This window comes from Dermacentor variabilis, chromosome 5 (genome assembly GCF_050947875.1).
Source record: "Dermacentor variabilis isolate Ectoservices chromosome 5, ASM5094787v1, whole genome shotgun sequence".
Taxonomy (NCBI): domain Eukaryota; kingdom Metazoa; phylum Arthropoda; class Arachnida; order Ixodida; family Ixodidae; genus Dermacentor; species Dermacentor variabilis.
In genome coordinates, this window is record NC_134572.1 from 111815069 (window position 1) to 111839092 (window position 24024).

At 45.4% G+C, this 24024-nt stretch overlaps 1 protein-coding gene across 1 annotated transcript; it reads right to left on the bottom strand.

Moving 5' to 3' along the window:
* Positions 1-667: 667 nt before the first annotated feature.
* On the bottom strand, positions 668-22726 carry LOC142583057 (glycine receptor subunit alpha-2-like). Its single transcript, XM_075693331.1, has 8 exons — positions 22593-22726; positions 9183-9250; positions 8636-8865; positions 6091-6173; positions 5831-5965; positions 4440-4581; positions 3385-3604; positions 668-966 (listed from the first exon to the last, which is right to left on the bottom strand). Exons 2-8 carry the CDS (start codon positions 9222-9224, stop codon positions 799-801), a joined length of 1020 nt encoding a protein of 339 aa, XP_075549446.1. The 5' UTR covers positions 9225-9250; positions 22593-22726; the 3' UTR covers positions 668-798.
* Between the last annotated feature and the right edge of the window lie 1298 nt (positions 22727-24024).

Consider the following 24024-nt stretch of genomic DNA (forward strand, 5'->3'; position numbering starts at 1 on the left):
CCATGTCATACGCAGCAGCCGCCGTAATAGAACGCCCCCTCCCTCTCTTCCTCCCTCCCCCCGGTGTCTCGCGCTCGACGAAAGACGGCGCGCTTCCTCCCCGCTTTCCTCCCTTGCGGGCGCGAGATTGTGTCGCCGTTGTCGGTTCACCCTCGCGTGCTTTCACTCACACATACTGCACACGGCGCGCGGCGACAATGTTATCGCCCTTGGATTTTATGTGGAATATCACGGCGACGGCGACGGCAGAAATGCGCCTGGAGTGTCCATATAAGTGATATCACAAGAAAAATAATTTCAGCTGTATCAGTAAAGTGCTCTTCTAAAGTAGAAAAAAGCCGCTCTTACCGTAATAGGGGAATCGGTTAAACCAGAAAACACACAAGAACAAAGGCTGGCGATGACGACTCCTTGAAGTTGCCTCACCAGCGTTCCACGATGTCACAAATTTTGACGGTTACTCGGGTCTAGTGGAAATTTTATTGGTTAAGATGCAACAGGACCTGGCAGGTCACCTGGCAGGACCAATGACTAAGCTTTGCAAGTTTCAAGAATTGTTACCTATAGCCGCAATGGCTCATATATGAAACGCATACCTTGAAGTGCGTGACATCACACTAGCCTACCAGCGCGGGAGCTTCTGCGCGAAATTCAAGTATGCAACGCTGACCCTAATATTCTGAGGCAATAAACAGCGCATGACCACGAAATTAACGAAAATATAGCGTATAAAGAATACTGCATTATTCTAAACTAATTTAGTGTCTCTTTAGCGGTCCGATTACGAGTTCCATTGACTCAGATCGTCTCGGCTTCCACAAGTGGCCTACTGAGGTACACAGACCAATAGACAATGTTCAGTGCTAGGAACAGCAGCGGGAACATAGCCCGCGAGTAACGCTCCACGGTGAATGCTCTCTTTTGGTTCAAGGGAAGGCCGCTTGGATCCCTAGGCAGCTTGTCTTTCTGGAATTGAAAAAAACACATAAAATGGCACGAATGTTTCAGAAATGCCTGAAAAGGCGAGGTAGGCTGGAACAACCAAATATGCGGCAGTTAATAAGCCTTAGCTCAGGCTACCCGTTCGAAGCACATAGAATAGCATAGATGATCTCGCTAGATTGATGTTCCAATTCGAACCTGATATGTGACATTTCTCGACAGTGAGCTTCATTCTGCTGTCCTTGGATGGGTAAAACGCATTTCCGTTTTACCTAACAACATTATATTTTCTTCTGGAACTTGAGGAGCCGAACTATGGTAAGTGATTACCAGTGGTATAACAAAAAATATCGCTGAAGGCAGTATTTCGACAAGGGCAGTTGCCGCCCTGACGAAGACAAGCCCTCTTGTCGAAACGTTCGCTTCAGCGACATTCCTTGCGCTACCACTAGGAATCCTTCTTCCTGCTAACCACTCCATAGTGTTTTGAGCTTTGCACTACAAAAACATAAAGAAAATAAACACGACAGTGTTTAGAGCATTTCACTGCATAAAGAAAAAAAAAGACACAAGCTGGAACCTTAAGCACTGTATCCTCATATAATACTTTATTCATGCAGCACGTGTATGAACAAAATGAATGAATAGACCTCTATTTTGAGGGCACGGATCTCGGCCGCGGCTGGAGATTAGGTGGTAAAGGAATCTAGGTTTGCGGATTGTTCGCTGTTGCCCAGCTAATACCGCGACAAGCTTCCCTTTAATGTCAAATGATACTTGTATCAATTTACTGCGTTGTTTCTTATAGGAGACATAATCGATGGGTGTTTTTTCTTGCACTTTCTTTCCTTGCGATGCAGCCTCACTTCTTTTTAAAGCTTCTTTCGTCACACTGCATGAGCTTCATTTTATGCTTTATATTGCGAACACCATTGTAAAAACATTGCATGTGCCGTTGCTTTACAATCAAACACTTGTGAGTTTATTAGGCAATTACTAACTTGCTTAAATGAGCATAGTGAGATCGTCTCATTCATGATTTAGCTACCGAATCTAGAAAAATCTACTGATTGGATCACTTTAGTCCCGACGATGCGTGATCGGTTACATTGTATACGTCCCTACACTGGGTGACACCCGCATGCTGTTGCGGCTGGCGTCTAGGACCTCGTGCAGAAAGGACTTTCTCCCACCATGCTTTCGTCAAAATGAAGCGTGACTTCTCCTGTTACGGTTGGCACCTCGTGCAGAAGGGACTTTCACCCACCATGCCTCGTCAAAATAAAGCGTGACTTCCTAACTCGCCATGGTCATCTCGAGTGTCTGCCGGTCTGCCGGCAGCCCTGCAGTGTTTTCAGGCCTATTTTGTGTGTGTGTGTTCTACTTTAGGGGGACCCTTTCCTCGAACTGTAAAGCTTTACAGGGGAACTTCCGCGAACCAGCAACGCCCAAAAGAGGACAAGCGTCTGCAATTCCCGGACCTGAGGCTCGGTATAACCGGAGGCTGGACGACCTCCTCCTTGCAGCAGGCTCGGTATAACCAGAGGAGGAGGGGCCCTCTTTCCGCGAATCAGACTCTGTGCCGGTCACGTGACGTCGACGGAAGCAAGATCCCTCCCACGATTGTAGAGAGCCTATTTAAGGGGCTCCGAAATATACTTTTTAGATCACTTCGTTCCCTTCTATTCAATTTTCACCAACCTTTGAATAAACCGTGCAAGTTTCGCACTAGAAATCGTCCCGTCCTTGCCCGGTCGCCATGGTCTACCGGATGCCTGCAGCCCGCCGACAATGGCACGCTACCCAATAGTAACGTCTGTCGAGCTTCGATAGGCAGGCGTCGCTAAAACTCGGCAGCAGTACGCTACACTACCCTGGACTATGCAACAATGCGGAGCTGTAGGTGTACATACCAGTCTCCTCAGCAACCCCGGCAGCAGATCGAGGTATAGGATAGTTCAATCTGCTATGTTAGAACACTTATATTTAACTTGAAGGTAGACCCGTCATTGAGTACCTCCCATACTTCGCATTTAAAGCCAGCGGAACTATATACTGCTCGTCCGAGTAAAAATAGCCCATTCTCTCTTGTCCATCGTCTCTCGCTGCTCTCAGCAGTGTCAGGCGGCGACTGCTACTATTTATGTATCTACACTGTGGAAACCCTAGTGATGCATTTATCCTAAGTCACATTGGTCTTTTCTCCACCGCATGACACCTCCGTAAAGAGGGCGGACGCGTCACCATACCAACATTAACAGCGTGTTTGTCTTAGCTAGCACCATGGCGACAATTTCAATGTTTCGTTCACATAATTCACGGTGGTCATGCGTCGTTCGCTGTCTCCCCCCCCCTCCTCTAAAAAAAACGAGAAAAAGAAATTAGGTTTTCGGGTGTGACCAATTGGCCGACATTTCCATTGTAGAGCACATCCCAACTCACCTTGAAGACAGTGAGCGCCTGTAGGAACTCGGCACGAGTGAGTCTGCTTCGAAAGAGGTAGTTTGCAATACCAAACTCAATCAGGGCTCCTATTATGAGGAGTATACACGCGACCAACCAGACGTCGACGGCCTTGTTGTAAGCCACGTTGGGCAGGTGTGTGCTGAGGGACAAGTAGATGCTGGCCATTGTGAGTAGCGTGTTCACGCCGATGATGGCCCTGCGCAGTGTTCAGAAAAATAAAACGGATAAGAGTGTTATAGCACGCACTAAAACTAGGCGCGCGGAGTGCTGAGAACTAGCGCAGCGTGCTTAAGTGCGTACGGCCCGGTAGTGCTGCAGTAAGGCAGCCTCGGCTACAAACTAGGACCTGCTATCGGGAAATAGGTGTTTTCGTGTGAAATAAGAACCGTGGTTCATACGTGGTGTGCCTTTCTTACATGTTGTATCCAAACTGTACGTTCACGTAAAAAAATGTACCGCTCAGTGCATGCAGCCGATGTAAAGGAAGCTTATCTAATGCTACATTTCGACCACGCGCCACAGCCACAAGAACGTGACCTCGCATTATGTAACAAGAGCATGCGTTCGTAGTAGCTGTCTTCGTCCCCCGTCGACTTTATTCTTTTCCGTGTTATACTTGGATAATAACTCATCTTCAAAGGAACCGAACTCGGCGAGACCATAGATATCGGCTTGATCTTCCCTAGATAGCGGAGAGACGTTTCGCACATTGTTAATGGCCACTCGCAAAAAAGTGCAGAACAATTGGGAGAAAGGCCGCGTGGCGTGAACGCTCCTGCGCGAAGTGGCTTTCCAAGAAGTGCCGAAGTCCATGCATCTGCATCTCGTTGTCTTTAGCAAATGCTAACGCTTTAAGGACGAGACATATTTTGTTGGTCTTACGAGAGGCTAGTGACACAGTGTCATCGATACTTGTCAATTTTTCTTTCTTAAGCGACCACCTGTGCAATATGTCTCGACCTCTGACGCTTCCAGTCGCTGCAGTCACTACTGTATGCTATAGATGCCTGTTGCTTTTTGTGCTCACAAACCTGGGTGGAATAACGTCTGGCCTCATCCACGCGGAAAGCCAAGACACAAACACCAGTATGTAGATGGGCAAGTACGTCTGGATCATGTGGAAACCCTGCTGCCTTTCTAGTAGGAAGGTCACCTGAAGGCACGAAAAGGAACCTGGACAAAATAGAAAAAAAAAACGTTTTTAAGAACAGAAAACGGTTAACTAAGCCTTCACGGTCGAGCAGATGGTTATTCACAATCATGTTGTATCTCTGCCATGCGCTTGCTTCGGCAGTATCAGAGGCGACGTGCAACACCTAAATCACCGACAGTGCCGAAATATAATGTCTCACAATATGGTACGCAATATTGCTCAGATGATCACTGGCGCATGCAGACAACTACGGATGATCAAGACGCCAGTGTCCAACGCCAGCTGGGCCAGCAACAAGTTCACATTCCGTCACAGCACGCCATTGCCAAAGAACCAGGTCCCGTCTGCTTACCGCGCTGGCAATGCGCTGTTTAGAGCAATGCTTGTTGAAAACTAAACATGGCAGGTCGTTCTTCGTTGCAGCAGTGTGCCCGTGAAAATTGCACCCATAGGGGCTGCTGCTACGAAGGCGTGTCACAAGTGAAGATATGTGTTGTTCAGCTGCTGCACGTTGAAAGGATGCATGGGAACACGAACTTCATAACACCCGTACAACTTGGAAAATACCTGCTGTATTCATTAGAGATTCTGGTCATGGATACTGGTTTAGCATGCACTGGAAGTGCGCGCGGAACGTCCCGCTTTGTAATTAAAAGTATAGAGCTGTAACTATGAAAGGGCATGGTTGACACGCAGTGACGTGGTATATTGGAGTAGCCTTATGCTTTAGCGTAGTTGCTCATGTGGTGATGGTCTACAGAAAAAGAGAGATAAATTTTATTTACAAGAATGGCAGAGACGTCAACCTGAGCTAGCGCGCTCTATTCTGCTACTCTGCAACAGAGAAAAGCGAAAGGAAGTGAGTTTTCGGCTAGTTGGTTCACTCGTTAAGTATTTTTATTTATTTGAACTTATTTAAACCTCAAGGATCCCAATGGGGCATTACATGAGGGGTGATAAAAAGTTTAGTTTTTGCATACTGGTACAGCCTCACCACTTGGGTTTTAGCACCTGGTAAGGAAGGGAAAGAGGGTGGAACTCCCAAGGTTCAGCGACCAAATAGCGAATGTCACGTTTAAGGCTTCCCCTTGTATGGTCTAGAGGAATATAAGGACAATGTATTCTGCATCACAGTATAAAACCTCCCTCTAAGTGGTTGTTAACAGGAACTGAAGAAGTCGATTGCCCGACTCTCAGGATTTTAAATGCCGAAAAGAAGGAGCTTCAAAAAGAAAAAAAAGGAACCTAATGCATTGCCAAAAGACGCACCTTTTTCAAGTTCGATGGTGTAATTCTCGTGCGACACCTCTTCGAGGTTGAAATCCTGCATGTGGATCGGCCCCACCAGATGTACAGGATGGCCTTCTCGCCAAATGAACTCTACTTGGCTCAGTGTGTTGATATCTGGTAGCGAAAGAGGAAAGTTGGGGTCGCAACAAAGCCAAATATAATACCATAACAGTGTTGGTGCATTTCTTACGAAGCCTCGCTCATGAAAATAAAGATAAAGGAAGGGCTGCGTGACTTACATGGACGAAGCTGGGCGAAGCACCTCTGCTTGTCGAATGGAAAGTAGTAGAAAAACATCAAGCAGGAAAGCCTCAAGCTCAACCTGCACAGCCACCACAAATTTGTAACCACCCGACGCCGTTCTCGGAGAGAATGAATAAATTCGCACAAAAATCTCATTTTTTACTTACTGTTCCTGCTATTTTTCAAGCATATTGCTGTATGTAATTTTACTGTAGGTGGGAACAAGTAAAACTAAGATAAGGGAAAAAGCGATCTTTATCACCAGTAGCTAAAATGGCTCAGGCTACGGGCCAGCGCTACTGTTTGATAATGTGGACTTTTATTGGTTTGTGCACATGCTAACGTAACTATAAATTAGAGAATGTCCGAAATCAAATAAAGCGGAAGTGAATACGCTAGATTGACGAAATATATCATTATCGCCAGGTTTCAAACTGTTAACCAGGTTAGTGATAGTTTTCATTGAAATAAGGATGTCATTCAAACGAAACATCATATCGCGGCATTAATTATAGCGCCTCCATGTCCAGAACATGCATATCGTACCTGAGGTAATTTCCCGATCATTCTAAGCGCATATAGGGGCAGTGTGTTTAATTATAGGTCAACTTACAAATCACGCCACTGACGTGGGGCGGACTGTGAGAGGGTCATTCAGCGGTGTTAACTTTGCCCCTGCTCGCGTAATAATTTTGCTTACGCACTTTAAAGACACAGAACAATAGACACTGTGTCAATTTATTGTAGTAGCGGGTGGTAAAATGGACAGAGGGAAATATCTGCTCGCCGCACTCTATTTCTTTCGCGGTAGCTGCCGACGTCTGAACGATGGCCTAAATTATTCTTTTTAAAACTTTGTTTTTGTGGATTTGTCTGGCAAACATTGAGAACTAGTCTATAACACGAAGGCCAAGCTTCCCTTTGTTGAATTTCACCCTAACTTGCATCGCCGGTAAGTCAGCTTGACGTCACAGTTATCAAAGCACTTTTACGCATTTGCGCCGTTTTAACGCAGCAAAAGTTAGCAAACTTCCTAGCTTGAACCATGGGTTCAGTTAGTATCAAACGTAATCTTTATTTATTGACAAAACTTTTCTTCAATACGAACAGGCTCTTTAAATATTTAGGTCGTCAGAGAAACCATATGCGGAAATAACAACAGGCCGTCACACCCGTTCTTTTGTTCTAGTAAATATAAGTTCGTACTGTTTTCCTTGCTCGAAAAAAATCGAAGCCCAGTCTGCTACACAAAGTGAACAAACTTCATATGGGCAGAGAACACACAGCTTAGGGAAACGCAAATTCTGCTTTGTACAGGCAAACTAGAGCAACTCCCACTGAACTAACCCGTAGTTCCAGCGTACAAAACCATCTCGTTTGGTCTGCGGAAATAAACTCCGCCTCGCTTACTGTGATGGCCTTTTAGATACACAACCGCTCAAGGTGTGATCGAGCAAGCTTGCAAAAGTGATAATTTATTTTGTTGCTAATTGGCCTCTTCTAAAATAGCTCTCTATAGCTAATATCAGGCCGCAGAATCGCCATTGGCAACGTTTATCAGTACCTCACTGTTGTATTTATGTGGCGCAATGCTGTAAAAGAGACGGTACGCGCGAGGTACGCGTATTTGGTCGGTATAAGGCAGGAATTAAAGTAAATAAGCAATGGGCGCTGGTGCGAAAGCTCTACAATTGTTGTGCCTTTATCTGGCCTATCAAGCTTCCACTCGCAGTGTATGTGGTGTCTTGGTAATCTAGAAGCGTAATCTGGGAATATAGCCTAACTTAATGCTCCCCATTAGTAGGTTCTTAGTAAGCTCTTCACATCTTAGTTGAAATCAAGAAAAAAATGGGCATGGGCAGGGCATGTAATGAGGAGGGAAGATAACCGATGGTCATTAAAGGTTACAGACTGGATTCCAAGGGAAGGGAAGCGTATCTATAGCAGGGGGCGGCAGAAAGTTAGGTGGGCGGATGAGATTAAGTTTGCAGGGACAACATGGCCACAATTAGTACATGACCAGGGTAGTTGGAGAAGTATGGGAGAGGCCTTTGCCCTGCAGTGGGCGTAACCAGGCTGACGATGATGATTAGTAAGTCCTTAATGAATCATTGTGATGGAAGGCGCGTGACGCTATGACATACGTCGTCCCTATTACAGAAGGGCAGCGGATTGGGCGAGTTGGTGTTGCATGGTAACAGTAAAATTCAAACAGCGCTAAACGACAGGACCAGAATGTGGAGGAGTTGGAATCCAGTCTGTAACCTTTAATGACCATCGGTTATCTTCCCTCCTCATTACATGTCCTGCCCATGCCCATTTTTTTCTTGATTTCAACTAAGATGTCAAGAGCTTACTAAGAACTTACTAATGGGGAGCATCAGCGCCGTGTTTGTCTCCTCCTCATTCTGGTCCTGTCGTTTAGTGCTGTTTGAATTTTATTGTCCCTATTACTCCGTCTCCCGCAATATAGGCACGTCTGACGCACCAACTTAAGAGGCACGTGAGCGTAAGCATGCTTCAGAGAGCTATGCTGCGCACCTGATGCTCACGAGCACGTCCCCGTCTGGCGAAAGCCTGAGCAGCTGGTTGGGCATGGTGACCGTGTGAGTGCGCACTTCCTTGGCATTCACGAAGTATAAGTCGGGTTTCCACATGCGTCCAAGCAGAGCGGCGCCGTTCACCGTCAGGTTGTCGATGTGGCCGAAGCGCCGCAGCGATATCCTCGGGTCCCGCCAAGCTTGCCGGAAGAATATGTCCATCTCGTAATCCTGCAGTGACATGGTGTGATTGACAGAGAGGAAAGAAAGATGTGGTACCAGACGTTAGTATTCTTCATAGACGATCTGGCTAGCTGGCTAGATTCCAACCCCAAATTCAACTTCAATGTGATGAACACATTGTTGACATGCCATGGCGAATGTAATACTGAATGTGATACAGCGCCAATGCGTGATGTTGCCACGCATTTCTTGCGTCCTCCTTGCATACGCTTGGGGGACAGTTTGCACCAAAAGCAACGAAGCTACACCATGACGTGCACCGAGTAAAGGAGCACTGATGCTCAACTAAACTTCTGTTGACTCACCATGTCCTCTGCATTCATCGGTCCTAGGGTGTTGATACGCATGTCCACTAGGACTTTTGTGGGCTCCCCTAGAAGAAACCAGCGTGTATTTGTTCATGATGGATACTTGATCTTGGATAAGAGTTAATATATAAATGTAACAAGTCATCCTGTTTCATTAGGCTCGCTGCATTGGTGCTTTAGCTGGGCTGGTTAGATGAAAACACCCAGAGTTGCATTTGACGCAAGACTCACCAAGCCATTACCACGGGACGCTAGTGGCTTATGCCGAAGAAACGTATGGACGCCAACAATATGTCTCGGCGTGTACTTTTCGTATATGCAACTCCAACTTTGGAGTTGACGAAATAGAAACCCCTTATGAAGCCCATCGCTGCTCCGGTGATTTATATTGCAACGCCATGCCACAGGTGTGGCGGTGAAGATTTTGTGTCCGTTACTGAAAATTTGTGTTCTCTTAGCGTAAAGGCAAGAATAAACAAAAATGGAAAGCCAAAGCAGCCGTATTTACATTTGCATACGTTAGCAGCAATTACAACGCTGCTAGGAGAGAGAGAGAGAGAAGTCAAGAGTCAGAATGGCTGCCTACGCTGGGAAGAGGGATGAGGGGTAGATAGAGAAGGGAGAGAGAGAGGGTATAGATACGTGCACGGACAGTAGTTGAGTCAAAGCCACTCGTGAAAACCAGACGTTCTCAGAAAGCACAAAAATGCATTCACTGCCTTCTGAACCGATTATCGATGGGGACGGTGCTCTAGTGCTGTCTGTTCACTCAGAGGACGATCATCTAGTTTCCTCAATCTGTCGGAAAAAGATTGTCCTTGTGCTTGAAATTGAGGACAGTGGCAAAATAAGTGGTCAATGTTCTTCTCGCATCAGCAAACGTCACATGCAGGACTATCAGCCATTCTAATTAGTACTGAGTAAGCTTTCGTGAAGGCAACTCCGAGTCACAATCGACACAGGAGAGACGCTTCGCGTCGGTACAGTCCGGCCGGAGGTCCGAGTTGCAGCAAAGGATTTAGTCAGTGCAGTCGGGCGCGTCTTGTCTGTGCGGTATTCCACTCTGCTAGGGAGAGCGTGTGTCCTAGAATGCGAAGTTGTCTTGCAGCATCGGTCCTTCAGAGGACGCTGCTAGGAAAAGTTCAAGGGGTCATAGGGCATCTAAAATATGGGTAGAGCTTTATTGTGCCGTTGAGCACGCTAAACAAGCGTTAAAACAAGAGGCGTAAGGGCAACGATTAGCAATAAATACGACATATTATTTCACACGACGGGCACTGCCTCGATTGGCCTTTATACGTGGCAGTTGTTATTGACAATGGTCCATCTTTTAAGCACCCATGTGTCTTGCATAAATCATCATCATCATCATCAGCCTAGTTACGCCCACTGCAGGGCAAAGGCCTCTCCCATACTTCTCCAACTACCCCGGTCATGTACTAATTGTGGCCATGTTGTCCCTGCAAACGTCTTAATGTCATCCGCCCACCTAACTTTCTGCCGCCCCCTGCTACGCATCCCTTCCCTTGGAATCCAGTCCGTAACCCTTAGTGACCATCGGTTATCTTCCCTCCTCATTACATGTCCGGCCCATGCCCATTTCTTTTTCTTGATTTCAACTAAGATGTCGTTTACCCGCGTTTGTTGCCTCACCCAATCTGCTCTTTTCTTATCCCTTAACGTCACACCCATCATTCTTCTTTCCATAGCTCGTTGCGTCGTCCTCAATTTCAGCAGAACCCTTTTCGTAAGTCTCCAGGTTTCTGCCCCATATGTGAGTACTGGTAACACACAGCTGTTATACACTTTCCTTTTGAGGGATAGTGGCAACCTGCTGTTCATGATTTGAGAATGCCTGCCAAACGCACCCCAGCCCATTCTTATTCTTCTGGTTATTTCAGTCTCATGATCCGGATCCGTGGTCACTACCTGCCCTAAGTAGATGTAGTCCCTTACCCCTTCCAGTGCTTCGCTACCTATCGTAAACTGCTGTTCTCTTCCGAGCCTGTTAAACATTACTTTAGTTTTCTGCAGATTAATTTTCAGACCCACCCTTCTGCTTTGCCTCTCCAGGTCAGTGAGCATGCATTGCAATTGGTCTCCTGAGTTACTAAGCAAGGCAATATCATCAGCGAATCGCAAGTTGCTAAGGTATTCTCCATCAACTTTTATCCCCAATTCTTCCCACTCCAGGCCTCTGAATACCTCCTGTAAACATGCTGTGAATAGCATTGGAGATATCGTATCTCCCTGTCTGACGCCTTTCTTTATAGGGATTTTGTTGCTTTCTTTGTGGAGGACTACGGTGGCTGTGGAGCCGCTATAGATATCTTCCAGTATCTTTACATATGGCTCATCTACACCCTGATTCCGTAATGCCTCCATGACTGCTGAGGTTTCGACTGAATCAAACGCTTTCTCGTAATCAATGAAAGCTATATATAACGGTTGGTTATATTCTGCACATTTCTCTATCACTTGATTGATAGTGTGAATATGGTCTATTGTTGAGTAGCCTTTACGGAATCCTGCCTGGTCCTTTGGTTGACAGAAGTCTAAGGTGTTCCTGATTCTATTTGCGATTACCTTAGTAAATACTTTGTAGGCAACGGACAGTAAGCTGATCGGTCTATAATTTTTCAAGTCTTTGGCGTCCCCTTTCTTATGGATTAGGATTATGTTAGCGTTCTTCCAAGATTCCGGTACGCTCGAGGTTATGAGGCATTGCGTATACAGGGTGGCCAGTTTCTCTAGAACAATCTGACCACCATCCTTCAACAAATCTGCTGTTACCTGATCCTCCCCGGCTGCTTTCCCCCTTTGCATAGCTCCTAAGGCTTTCTTTACTTCTTCTGGCGTTACCTGTGGGATTTCGAATTCCTCTAGGCTATTCTCTCTTCCACTATCGTCGTGGGTGCCACTGGTACTGTATAAATCTCTATAGAACTCCTCAGCCACTTGAACTATCTCATCCATATTAGTAACGATATTGCCGGCTTTGTCTCTTAACGCACACATCTGATTCTTGCCTATTCCTAGTTTCTTCTTCACTGTTTTTAGGCTTCCTCCGTTCCTGAGAGCCTGTTCAATTCTATCCATATTATAGTCCCTGATGTCCGCTGTCTTACGCTTGTTGATTAACTTAGAAAGTTCTGCCAGTTCTATTCTAGCTGTAGGGTTAGAGGCTTTCATACATTGGCGTTTCTTGATCAGATCTTTCGTCTCCTGTGATAGCTTACTGGTTTCCTGTCTAACGGAGTTACCACCGACTTCTATTGCGCACTCCTTAATGGTTCCCATGAGATAGTCGTTCATTGCTTCAACACTAAGGTCCTCTTCCTGAGTTAAAGCCGAATACCTGTTCTGTAGCTTGATCCGGAATTCCTCTAGTTTCCCTCTTACCGCTAATTCATTGATTGGCTTCTTGTGTACCAGTTTCTTCCGTTCCCTCCTCAAGTCTAGGCTAATTCGAGTTCTTACCATCCTATGGTCACTGCAGCGTACCTTGCCGAGTACGTCTACATCTTGTATGATGCCAGGGTTCGCGCAGAGTATGAAGTCGATTTCATTTCTAGTCTCACCATTCGGGCTCCTCCACGTCCACTTTCGACTAACCCGCTTGCGGAAAAAGGTGTTCATTATCCGCATATTATTCTGTTCTGCAAACTCTACTAATAATTCTCCACTGCTATTCCTAGAGCCTATGCCATATTCCCCCACTGACTTGTCTCCAGCCTGCTTCTTGCCTACCCTGGCATTGAAGTCGCCCATCAGTATAGTGTATTTTGTTTTGACTTTACCCATCGCCGATTCCACGTCTTCATAAAAGCTTTCGACTTCCTGATCATCATGACTGCATGTAGGGGCATAGACTTGTACTACCTTCAATTTGTACTTCTTATTAAGTTTCACAACAAGACCTGCCACCCTCTCGTTAATGCTATAGAATTCCTGTATGTTACCAGCTATTTCCTTATTAATCAGGAATCCGACTCCTAGTTCTCGCCTCTCCGCTAAGCCCCGGTAACACAGTACATGCCCGCTTTTTAGCACTGTATATGCTTCTTTTGTCCTCCTAACCTCACTGAGCCCTATTATATCCCATTTACTACCCTCTAATTCCTCCAATAATACTGCTAGACTCGCCTCACTAGATAGCGTTCTAACGTTAAACGTTGCCAGGTTCAGATTCCAATGGCGGCCTGTCCGGAGCCAGGTATTCTTAGCACCCTCTGCAGCGTTACAGATCTGACCGCCGCCGTGGTCAGTTGCTTCGCGGCTGCTGGGGACTGAGGGCCGGGGTTTGATTGTTGTATTCATATAGGAGGTTGTGGCCAAGTACTGCACCAGGGTGGCCAATCCTGCTCTGGTGAGAGAGTGCGTTACCGGTTCTGGTCACCGGGATCAGGCCGCACTCCAGGCCTGTTTGTGCAATTTCTCAACACACAGTTTTTTTTTATTATTTTTGTATTTCCCGGAGGAGAATTGCGCGGCACCGGGATTTGAATCACGGTCCTCTTGCACTGGAGACGGATACTCTACCGTCCCCGCAGGAGCTAAATTAAAAATTGAATTATGGTGTTTTGCGTGACAAAAACCACTTTCTGATTATGCACGCCGTAGTGGAGGACTCCGAAAATTTCGACCACCTGGGGTTCTTTAACGTGCACCTAATTCTAAGTACACGGGTGTTTTCGCATTTCGCCCCCATCGAAATGCGGCCGCCGTGGCCGGGGTCCGATCCCGCGACCTCGTGCTCAGCAGTCTAACACCATGACCACTGAGCAACCATGGCGGGTCCCGCAGGAGTTGTACGCCTCATTTAACCTACAGTGGCGCCCTATTTGATCAGTCAAGGTGGACCAATCTGAGCTCGGTTATACCGCATGGATGGCACTCGGCTAAAGAACCTGGTATTTATGACCTGCACATGTGTGGCCACACATAATTGAGGATATATAATTTTTTTTTTAGGAGGGTTTCCGTACAGTGATAAAAGGAAGGAAAATACCTTTAAAAAAAAAAAGAGGAACATAACATGTGATTTGAACTCGTGATCCTTCAATGTTGCCCGGAAAGGTAGCTTAGTCGGTTGGTTCGTCAAGCCAGCGGTTACTTTCAAGCGCCATAGCTCCTGCTCCGAGCCTCATACTTATGTGGAAAGGGGCTGGTGTTGTCCGCGACAGTCGATTTTGGAAGTCGAGTGGTTGGAAGGCATAATTTCTAGGAAAAATGGCCGCCAGAGGACCAGCGTGAACTCGAGCGGCTTTAGAGACTAGGACAACTGCCTTAAAGTATTTAGAATTGAGGGGTAGTTTCGTTAACAAACTATAACACGGCAATCAGCACTCGAATATAATTATAACCCTAATAATAATTGTAAATATTCGTCTCATCTATAGTATCTAAAGCGCGCGCTGTTTCTTGCCTCTGCGTGTAGTAGTTAAGAGAGTCAGTTTAAGGGCGGATAAGAGGGAAGGAAAGGAAAGCAAACTTGCAGCGCCGTGGTTTTTAAAGCGCAACCGTGGTAGAGAAACGGAAAGGCGATATAAGCATGCGTGGCCATGATACGCACACGACAAACTGCCTTACAATATTTAGACTTGAGGGGAAGCTTCGTTAACAAACTATAACACGGCAATGAGCCCTCGAATACGACGAGAGAAATAATTGAGACGTGGAAAATTCCCTTGAAATAAATCTGGTTTGCGAGACAAATGCTTGTATGTATTGAATCTCTTAAAAGATGAGGGGGGAAATATGCGCTCACCGAGAGGGCATCGTCCGCACGAGACCACCAGCAGGCTCCTTACGGGGATGTGGAGAGCTTCGCGGCCGGAACGAAGCCCCCCCTCTCCGCCGGCCAGGCGTGGAAAACGCGCTTTCCGATCGCTCAAGGTTGCGTAAGAATAGTATAGTTCTAGCGTCTAGGAAAAGTTTTAACAGGTGCGAGGACGGCACGCATAGCGTGGGAAGCTAGCCGCCGGAATAGCTATCTTCGAGGGCTATTCTATATTATATTATATTATATTTCGAGAGCTATGACTGATGCTTTTCTATATATATGTATTCATCTCATCTATGCGATCGCATGCGCGTGCTGTTTCTTTGTCTCTGCGTGTAGTAGTTAAGAGAGTCAGTTTAAGGGCGGAGAAGAGGGAAGGAAAGGAAAGCAAACTTCCAGCGCCGTGGTTTTTAAAGCGCAACCGTGGTAGAGAAACGGAAAGGCGATATAAGCATGCGTGGCCATGATACGCACACGACAAACTGCCTTACAATACTTAGAATTGAGGGGTAGTTTCGTTAACAAACTATAACACGGCAATCAGCACTCGAATATAATTATAACCCTAATAATAATTGTAAATATTCGTCTCATCTATAGTCTCTAAAGCGCGCGCTGTTTCTTGCCTCTGCGTGTAGTAGTTAAGAGAGTCAGTTTAAGGGCGGAGAAGAGGGAAGGAAAGGAAAGCAAACTTGCAGCGCCGTGGTTTTTAAAGCGCAACCGTGGTAGAGAAACGGAAAGGCGATATAAGCATGCGTGGCCATGATACGCACACGACAAACTGCCTTACAATATTTAGAATTGAGGGGTAGTTTCGTTAACAAACTATAACACGGCAATCAGCACTTGAATATAATTATAACCCTAATAATAATTGTAAATATTCGTCTCATCTATAGTATCTAAAGCGCGCGCTGTTTCTTGCCTCTGCGTGTAGTAGTTAAGAGAGTCAGTATAAGGGCGGAGAAGAGGGAAGGAAAGGAAAGCAAACTTGCAGCGCCGTGGTTTTTAAAGCTCAACCGTGGTAGAGAAACGGAAAGGCGATATAAGCATGCGTGGCCATGATACGCACACGACAAACTGCCTTACAATACTTAGAATTGAGGGGTAGTTTCGTTAACAAACTATAACACGGCAATCAGCACTCGAATATAATTATAACCCTAATAATAATTGTAAATATTCGTCTCATCTATAGTATCTAAAGCGCGCGCTGTTTCTTGCCTCTGCGTGTAGTAGTTAAGAGAGTCAGTTTAAGGGCGGAGAAGAGGGAAGGAAAGGAAAGCAAACTTGCAGCGCCGTGGTTTTTAAAGCGCAACCGTGGTAGAGAAACGGAAAGGCGATATAAGCATGCGTGGCCATGATACGCACACGACAAACTGCCTTACAATATTTAGACTTGAGGGGAAGCTTCGTTAACAAACTATAACACGGCAATGAGCCCTCGAATACGACGAGAGAAATAATTGAGACGTGGAAAATTCCCTTGAAATAAATCTGGTTTGCGAGACAAATGCTTGTATGTATTGAATCTCTTAAAAGATGAGGGGGGAAATATGCGCTCACCGAGAGGGCATCGTCCGCACGAGACCACCAGCAGGCTCCTTACGGGGATGTGGAGAGCTTCGCGGCCGGAACGAAGCCCCCCCTCTCCGCCGGCCAGGCGTGGAAAACGCGCTTTCCGATCGCTCAAGGTTGCGTAAGAATAGTATAGTTCTAGCGTCTAGGAAAAGTTTTAACAGGTGCGAGGACGGCACGCATAGCGTGGGAAGCTAGCCGCCGGAATAGCTATCTTCGAGGGCTATTCTATATTATATTATATTATACTTCGAGAGCTATGACTGATGCTTTTCTATATATATGTATTCATCTCATCTATGCGATCGCATGCGCGTGCTGTTTCTTTGTCTCTGCGTGCAGTAGTTAAGAGAGTCAGTTTAAGGGCGGAGAAGAGGGAAGGAAAGGAAAGCAAACTTGCAGCGCCGTGGTTTTTAAAGCGCAACCGTGGTAGAGAAACGGAAAGGCGATATAAGCATGCGTGGCCATGATACGCACACGACGAACTGCCTTACAATATTTAGAATTGAGGGGTAGTTTCGTTAACAAACTATAACACGGCAATCAGCACTTGAATATAATTATAACCCTAATAATAATTGTAAATATTCGTCTCATCTATAGTATCTAAAGCGCGCGCTGTTTCTTGCCTCTGCGTGTAGTAGATAAGAGAGTCAGTTTAAGGGCGGAGAAGAGGGAAGGAAAAGAAAGCAAACTTGCAGCGCCGTGGTTTTAAGGCGCAACCGTGGCAGAGAAACGGAAAGGCGATATAAGCATGCGTGGCCATGATACGCACACGACAAACTGCCTTACAATATTTAGACTTGAGGGGAAGCTTCGTTAACAAACTATAACACGGCAATGAGCCCTCGAATACGACGAGAGAAATAATTGAGACGTGGAAAATTCCCTTGAAATAAATCTGGTTTGCGAGACAAATGCTTGCATGTATTGAATCTCTTAAAAGATGAGGGGGGAAATATGCGCTCACCGAGAGGGCATCGTCCGCACGAGACCACCAGCAGGCTCCTTACGGGGATGTGGAGAACTTCGCGGCCGGAACGAAGCCCCCCCTCTCCGCCGGCCAGGCGTGGAAAACGCGCTTTCCGATCGCTCAAGGTTGCGTAAGAATAGTATAGTTCTAGCGTCTAGGAAAAGTTTTAACAGGTGCGAGGACGGCACGCATAGCGTGGGAAGCTAGCCGCCGGAATAGCTATCTTCGAGGGCTATTCTATATTATATTATATTATACTTCGAGAGCTATGACTGATGCTTTTCTATATATATGAATTCATCTCATCTATGCGATCGCATGCGCGTGCTGTTTCTTTGTCTCTGCGTGTAGTAGTTAAGAGAGTCAGTTTAAGGGCGGAGAAGAGGGAAGGAAAGGAAAGCAAACTTGCAGCGCCGTGGTTTTTAAAGCGCAACCGTGGTAGAGAAACGGAAAGGCGATATAAGCATGCGTGGCCATGATACGCACACGACAAACTGCCTTACAATATTTAGAATTGAGGGGTAGTTTCGTTAACAAACTATAACACGGCAATCAGCACTTGAATATAATTATAACCCTAATAATAATTGTAAATATTCGTCTCATCTATAGTCTCTAAAGCGCGCGCTGTTTCTTGCCTCTGCGTGTAGTAGTTAAGAGAGTCAGTTTAAGGGCGGAGAAGAGGGAAGGAAAGGAAAGCAAACTTGCAGCGCCGTGGTTTTTAAAGCGCAACCGTGGTAGAGAAACGGAAAGGCGATATAAGCATGCGTGGCCATGATACGCACACGACAAACTGCCTTACAATATTTAGAATTGAGGGGTAGTTTCGTTAACAAACTATAACACGGCAATCAGCACTTGAATATAATTATAACCCTAATAATAATTGTAAATATTCGTCTCATCTATAGTATCTAAAGCGCGCGCTGTTTCTTGCCTCTGCGTGTAGTAGTTAAGAGAGTCAGTTTAAGGGCGGAGAAGAGGGAAGGAAAGGAAAGCAAACTTGCAGCGCCGTGGTTTTTAAAGCGCAACCGTGGTAGAGAAACGGAAAGGCGATATAAGCATGCGTGGCCATGATACGCACACGACAAACTGCCTTACAATACTTAGAATTGAGGGGTAGTTTCGTTAACAAACTATAACACGGCAATCAGCACTCGAATATAATTATAACCCTAATAATAATTGTAAATATTCGTCTCATCTATAGTATCTAAAGCGCGCGCTGTTTCTTGCCTCTGCGTGTAGTAGTTAAGAGAGTCAGTTTAAGGGCGGAGAAGAGGGAAGGAAAGGAAAGCAAACTTGCAGCGCCGTGGTTTTTAAAGCGCAACAGTGGTAGAGAAACGGAAAGGCGATATAAGCATGCGTGGCCATGATACGCACACGACAAACTGCCTTACAATATTTAGACTTGAGGGGAAGCTTCGTTAACAAACTATAACACGGCAATGAGCCCTCGAATACGACGAGAGAAATAATTGAGACGTGGAAAATTCCCTTGAAATAAATCTGGTTTGCGAGACAAATGCTTGTATGTATTGAATCTCTTAAAAGATGAGGGGGGAAATATGCGCTCACCGAGAGGGCATCGTCCGCACGAGACCACCAGCAGGCTCCTTACGGGGATGTGAAGAGCTTCGCGGCCGGAACGAAGCCCCCCCTCTCCGCCGGCCAGGCGTGGAAAACGCGCTTTCCGATCGCTCAAGGTTGCGTAAGAATAGTATAGTTCTAGCGTCTAGGAAAAGTTTTAACAGGTGCGAGGACGGCACGCATAGCGTGGGAAGCTAGCCGCCGGAATAGCTATCTTCGAGGGCTATTCTATATTATATTATATTATACTTCGAGAGCTATGACTGATGCTTTTCTATATATATGTATTCATCTCATCTATGTGATCGCATGCGCGTGCTGTTTCTTTGTCTCTGCGTGCAGTAGTTAAGAGAGTCAGTTTAAGGGCGGAGAAGAGGGAAGGAAAGGAAAGCAAACTTGCAGCGCCGTGGTTTTTAAAGCGCAACCGTGGTAGAGAAACGGAAAGGCGATATAAGCATGCGTGGCCATGATACGCACACGACGAACTGCCTTACAGTATTTAGAATTGAGGGGTAGTTTCGTTAACAAACTATAACACGGCAATCAGCACTTGAATATAATTATAACCCTAATAATAATTGTAAATATTCGTCTCATCTATAGTATCTAAAGCGCGCGCTGTTTCTTGCCTCTGCGTGTAGTAGTTAAGAGAGTCAGTTTAAGGGCGGAGAAGAGGGAAGGAAAGGAAAGCAAACTTCCAGCGCCGTGGTTTTTAAAGCGCAACCGTGGTAGAGAAACGGAAAGGCGATATAAGCATGCGTGGCCATGATACGCACACGACGAACTGCCTTACAATATTTAGAATTGAGGGGTAGTTTCGTTAACAAACTATAACACGGCAATCAGCACTTGAATATAATTATAACCCTAATAATAATTGTAAATATTCGTCTCATCTATAGTATCTAAAGCGCGCGCTGTTTCTTGCCTCTGCGTGTAGTAGTTAAGAGAGTCAGTTTAAGGGCGGAGAAGAGGGAAGGAAAGGAAAGCAAACTTCCAGCGCCGTGGTTTTTAAAGCGTAACCGTGGTAGAGAAACGGAAAGGCGATATAAGCATGCGTGGCCATGATACGCACACGACAAACTGCCTTACAATATTTAGAATTGAGGGGTAGTTTCGTTAACAAACTATAACACGGCAATCAGCACTTGAATATAATTATAACCCTAATAATAATTGTAAATATTCGTCTCATCTATAGCATCTAAAGCGCGCGCTGTTTCTTGCCTCTGCGTGTAGTAGTTAAGAGAGTCAGTTTAAGGGCGGAGAAGAGGGAAGGAAAAGAAAGCAAACTTGCAGCGCCGTGGTTTTAAGGCGCAACCGTGGTAGAGAAACGGAAAGGCGATATAAGCATGCGTGGCCATGATACGCACACGACAAACTGCCTTACAATATTTAGACTTGAGGGGAAGCTTCGTTAACAAACTATAACACGGCAATGAGCCCTCGAATACGACGAGAGAAATAATTGAGACGTGGAAAATTCCCTTGAAATAAATCTGGTTTGCGAGACAAATGCTTGTATGTATTGAATCTCTTAAAAGATGAGGGGGGAAATATGCGCTCACCGAGAGGGCATCGTCCGCACGAGACCACCAGCAGGCTCCTTACGGGGATGTCTACCCACATTTAAATGTCTACGTTTCTGCAGTACTGTTAGTTATTGAGGTTTTAAGAACACTTGCTATAATAGATAAATACTTTTTAGTAACCAGCGTTTTGTCCTGCAGTGTGTAGTAATTGTTCAGTTCCGATACGCTGGTATATTTAAACGGCTGTTTCTCCTGAAGAGACTTGAGTCACGCTTACGCGAGAAGTGACAAATGACTCCTAATTTAACCAAGCTCATCGATACCTGCACTTTGTTCTGTGACCATTTTTCACCGGCTAAGAAATGTTAAACGTTATCGCCGGGCGCAGGAAGTTTAACATGTCTCGGAAGTTTCTCGAATGTTATCGATGGTCCTTTCCGTTGTCTATTGTCACCGAACCTTGTTTAATGTGAACGTCTGCACGGCGTGAATTGTGTAGCACTTTCTGGAAGGCACGCGGTCACCAGCGATTACGCTGGAACCTTCGACGAGTCATGTATAAAAGCCGACGCGCTTGACCCGCAGATCAGATTTCGACGAGTGCTGACTGTGCCCGCCGCTATCGTTGTGCGTTGAGTCTCACTTGCTTTTGTCTGCACAGGTTCGTCCAATAAAAAAGTTAGTTTCGTGGGTCACAGTTTTGCTACAGTGTTTTTCACCGTAACTACAGCGTGATAATATACGCGCACGCGATTGCGAACAGCACCGCCCGCTGCTTAACTATCCGCTTTCCCAGGAAGATTAGCTGTTACATTATCAAATCTCGATCGCAATATTAACGCTCGTATGACGCTAACTTTTTAGGCAGTGTGTCAGCACAGCGCAGTTGCTACAAGCAGATACAAATGTTTTCAATAGATTAAGCGCCAAAAATGACAGCACACAAGAAGAAATACAGACAGGACAAGGTGCTGTATTTCTTCTTGTGTGCTGACATTTTTGGCGCTTAATCTATTGAAAGCTATGCACCAACTAGCCCCACAGCGTGTTTTACTGCAGATACAAATGTGTCTTTAAAGCTTTCGTAGCTTTATTTTTCTTTTCTTATTTTTTTTTTTACAGTGAAGCTGTTTATGTGGGGCTAGGGTTTATGTGGGGCTAGGGCTGTTATGGGGCTAGGGTTCCGTGCATCTTTCGTGTCCGTCAACAAATCTGTGTGAGCAAAAACTATCAGCAATGGCTCGTGCCACTGCTCCCTCATTCGTCGTAGTCGTCTTCTTCCACGGCTAGCTCCGTCGCCGCTCATCAAGCCAGCGTTCCCATAGTGCCGCTCCCTCTGCGAAGGCGCTGGCGGCCCTGGCCCCCTGGCAGTCGGTGCGGTGATTTCGGTCTCAAGTTCTCCGCTTCAATATATCGCGAAATGAAAACACGAACGTATACAACGCATGTATAACACCAATGGACGCGGATGTATAAAAATAAATGTGTGCGTACTTTTTGTCACGATGACCACCGATCAAGACAACAAACGTGTTCGTAGCTTCGTCCAAATTCGGTGTTACTTTTTGTCATGTGCTGCACAGCTTCCCTGGCCATCCCCTTTCACCGAGTGGAATGGGTCATGATTTTTATTTGACCAACTTAGTTTTTAAAAGATATACAAATTCGCACTCGTGCACATTCTACAAGGATCCTCATAAATGCAGAGCTGGAAGAGTTGACTGGCTATTGGCGTTCCTAGAACGCACATACAACCTAGCGTGTTTCATCGGGCGCCCCATAAATATACGATAAACCAGTAAATTCGCTCGATCACGTTGTCATAGAATGACTAACTGTTTTCTTTTCTCTCTTTCTTGTGTTCTCCTTTGCTCCATGCATGTCATACTTGAACGCATATATTTTGCACAACGTGTTACACAGAAGATAGTTACGAACTGTGCTCTCACCTGTGCCGTATGTGGGCCAAGCCCGTTTGTCGTATCCATCGAACAATTCGTCGAGATCTGGCAGCTGGTGAAAGTTCACTGCGTCGTAAGAAACTGAGCCCGGTCTTGTTATGTATGGAAGTGCAGCGGCACTGAATGGAAGAACAGAAAAAAAAGAGTCTAAAAATTTATCCGATCATGATAACGGCAGAGTTTCAAATTGCATTTTTTTATTAATACCATAATGCTTCGCTTGGGAGCCTTTCACCACAAACATTTCATATTTGGCTTCCAGTAAAAGCGAAGCGATTGAAGCAAGCTATGCAACGACATTTAACGATAGTGATCAACAAAGAAGATTCTGTGGCTTTTTTATGGGCACGGAAATCACGCGAATATTTTCTTTTTCTGTTTCTAAGCTGCACTAAATGCGGGAGAGGTCAGGTCTGAGGAAGTCTGATGTGAGTACAACAGAGGAATACAATTATCGCTTACAACTAAATTCTTTAAAAAAAAGTGGATAGCCGTGTGCCTTCAAGGCCGCTACTTCCTCAGTGAGTTTCTTCAAGGTGAAATCTGAACCCTACTTAGACCAGGAAGTTACGTTCAACAAAGACATTTATTTACCATCATCATGCTCAACATCTGAGATTTCTTCTTCCTGTCGAAAAATACAACAGGGCTCGATTTCGCGGCAGTCCTGTCGCAGGCTATCGTGTTTGTCCGTAATTTATTTGAATCTGATTGCCTTGCAGTTTCCCGGCCTCTTGTACAGCTGGGTATTACTTCTCCGTTTCTTTTTTTTTTTTTTTGCTTTAGAACACAATTTTTATTACGTGACCAAATAAAAAAAAAGAAAAGAACGCGACAGCTTAGATTGGGATCTTGCCATATTTTGTTGAATTTTATGTCTTTTTTCTTTATGCCCGGTTCGTTCTCTTAAGTTGTATTTCTCGATCCAGGAGCTGCATGACTTCAATTTTAGCTCTCCTAACCGACGCAACACCACCGCATCCGCACCATCCATCCCTTCTTCTATACTGGGAGTGTATCTCTGCATTTTATCGCAGTTTTGTCATGCCCGTAAATCTTAACAGAGCGTGATGTTGGCAATAAAACGCACTAATGTTTTCTTAAAGGCTTCTTTGAAAACAACATCGTTCATCATTGCCATTCAAGTCGTCTCGCACGTCTGAGTGCCAATGTCTGCTGCTTTAAGAAGCGTTATTTCACTACACTATTTCAATCACAATTTCAACCACAAACTGAACCTCCGGGTAAAATCATTTTTAAAAATTCGCAGTTCTGCCTGAAAAGCGAAGCACCGATTGTGATAGCAAATTAGTGGACAGCTGTACGAAGTAAGGATAGTAGTTTTATCGGCCGTATAAACTTTTAAACATTCGCTTACTAACTAAATTAACAATGATAGAGTGCGTAAGACCCGCCGTGG

What these genes read in the sequence shown, in the direction of transcription:
- LOC142583057 (XM_075693331.1), bottom strand. Translation starts at nt 9,224, where the DNA reads ATGCGTATCAACACCCTAGGACCGATGAATGCAGAGGACATG. An exon ending in CGATGAATGCAGAGGACATG is followed by an intron (nt 8,866 to 9,182) that starts GTGAGTCAACAG and finishes ATGTCACTGCAG; the next exon opens with GATTACGAGATGGACATATT. An exon ending in AGGCGCTCACTGTCTTCAAG is followed by an intron (nt 967 to 3,384) that starts GTGAGTTGGGAT and finishes TTTCAATTCCAG; the next exon opens with AAAGACAAGCTGCCTAGGGA.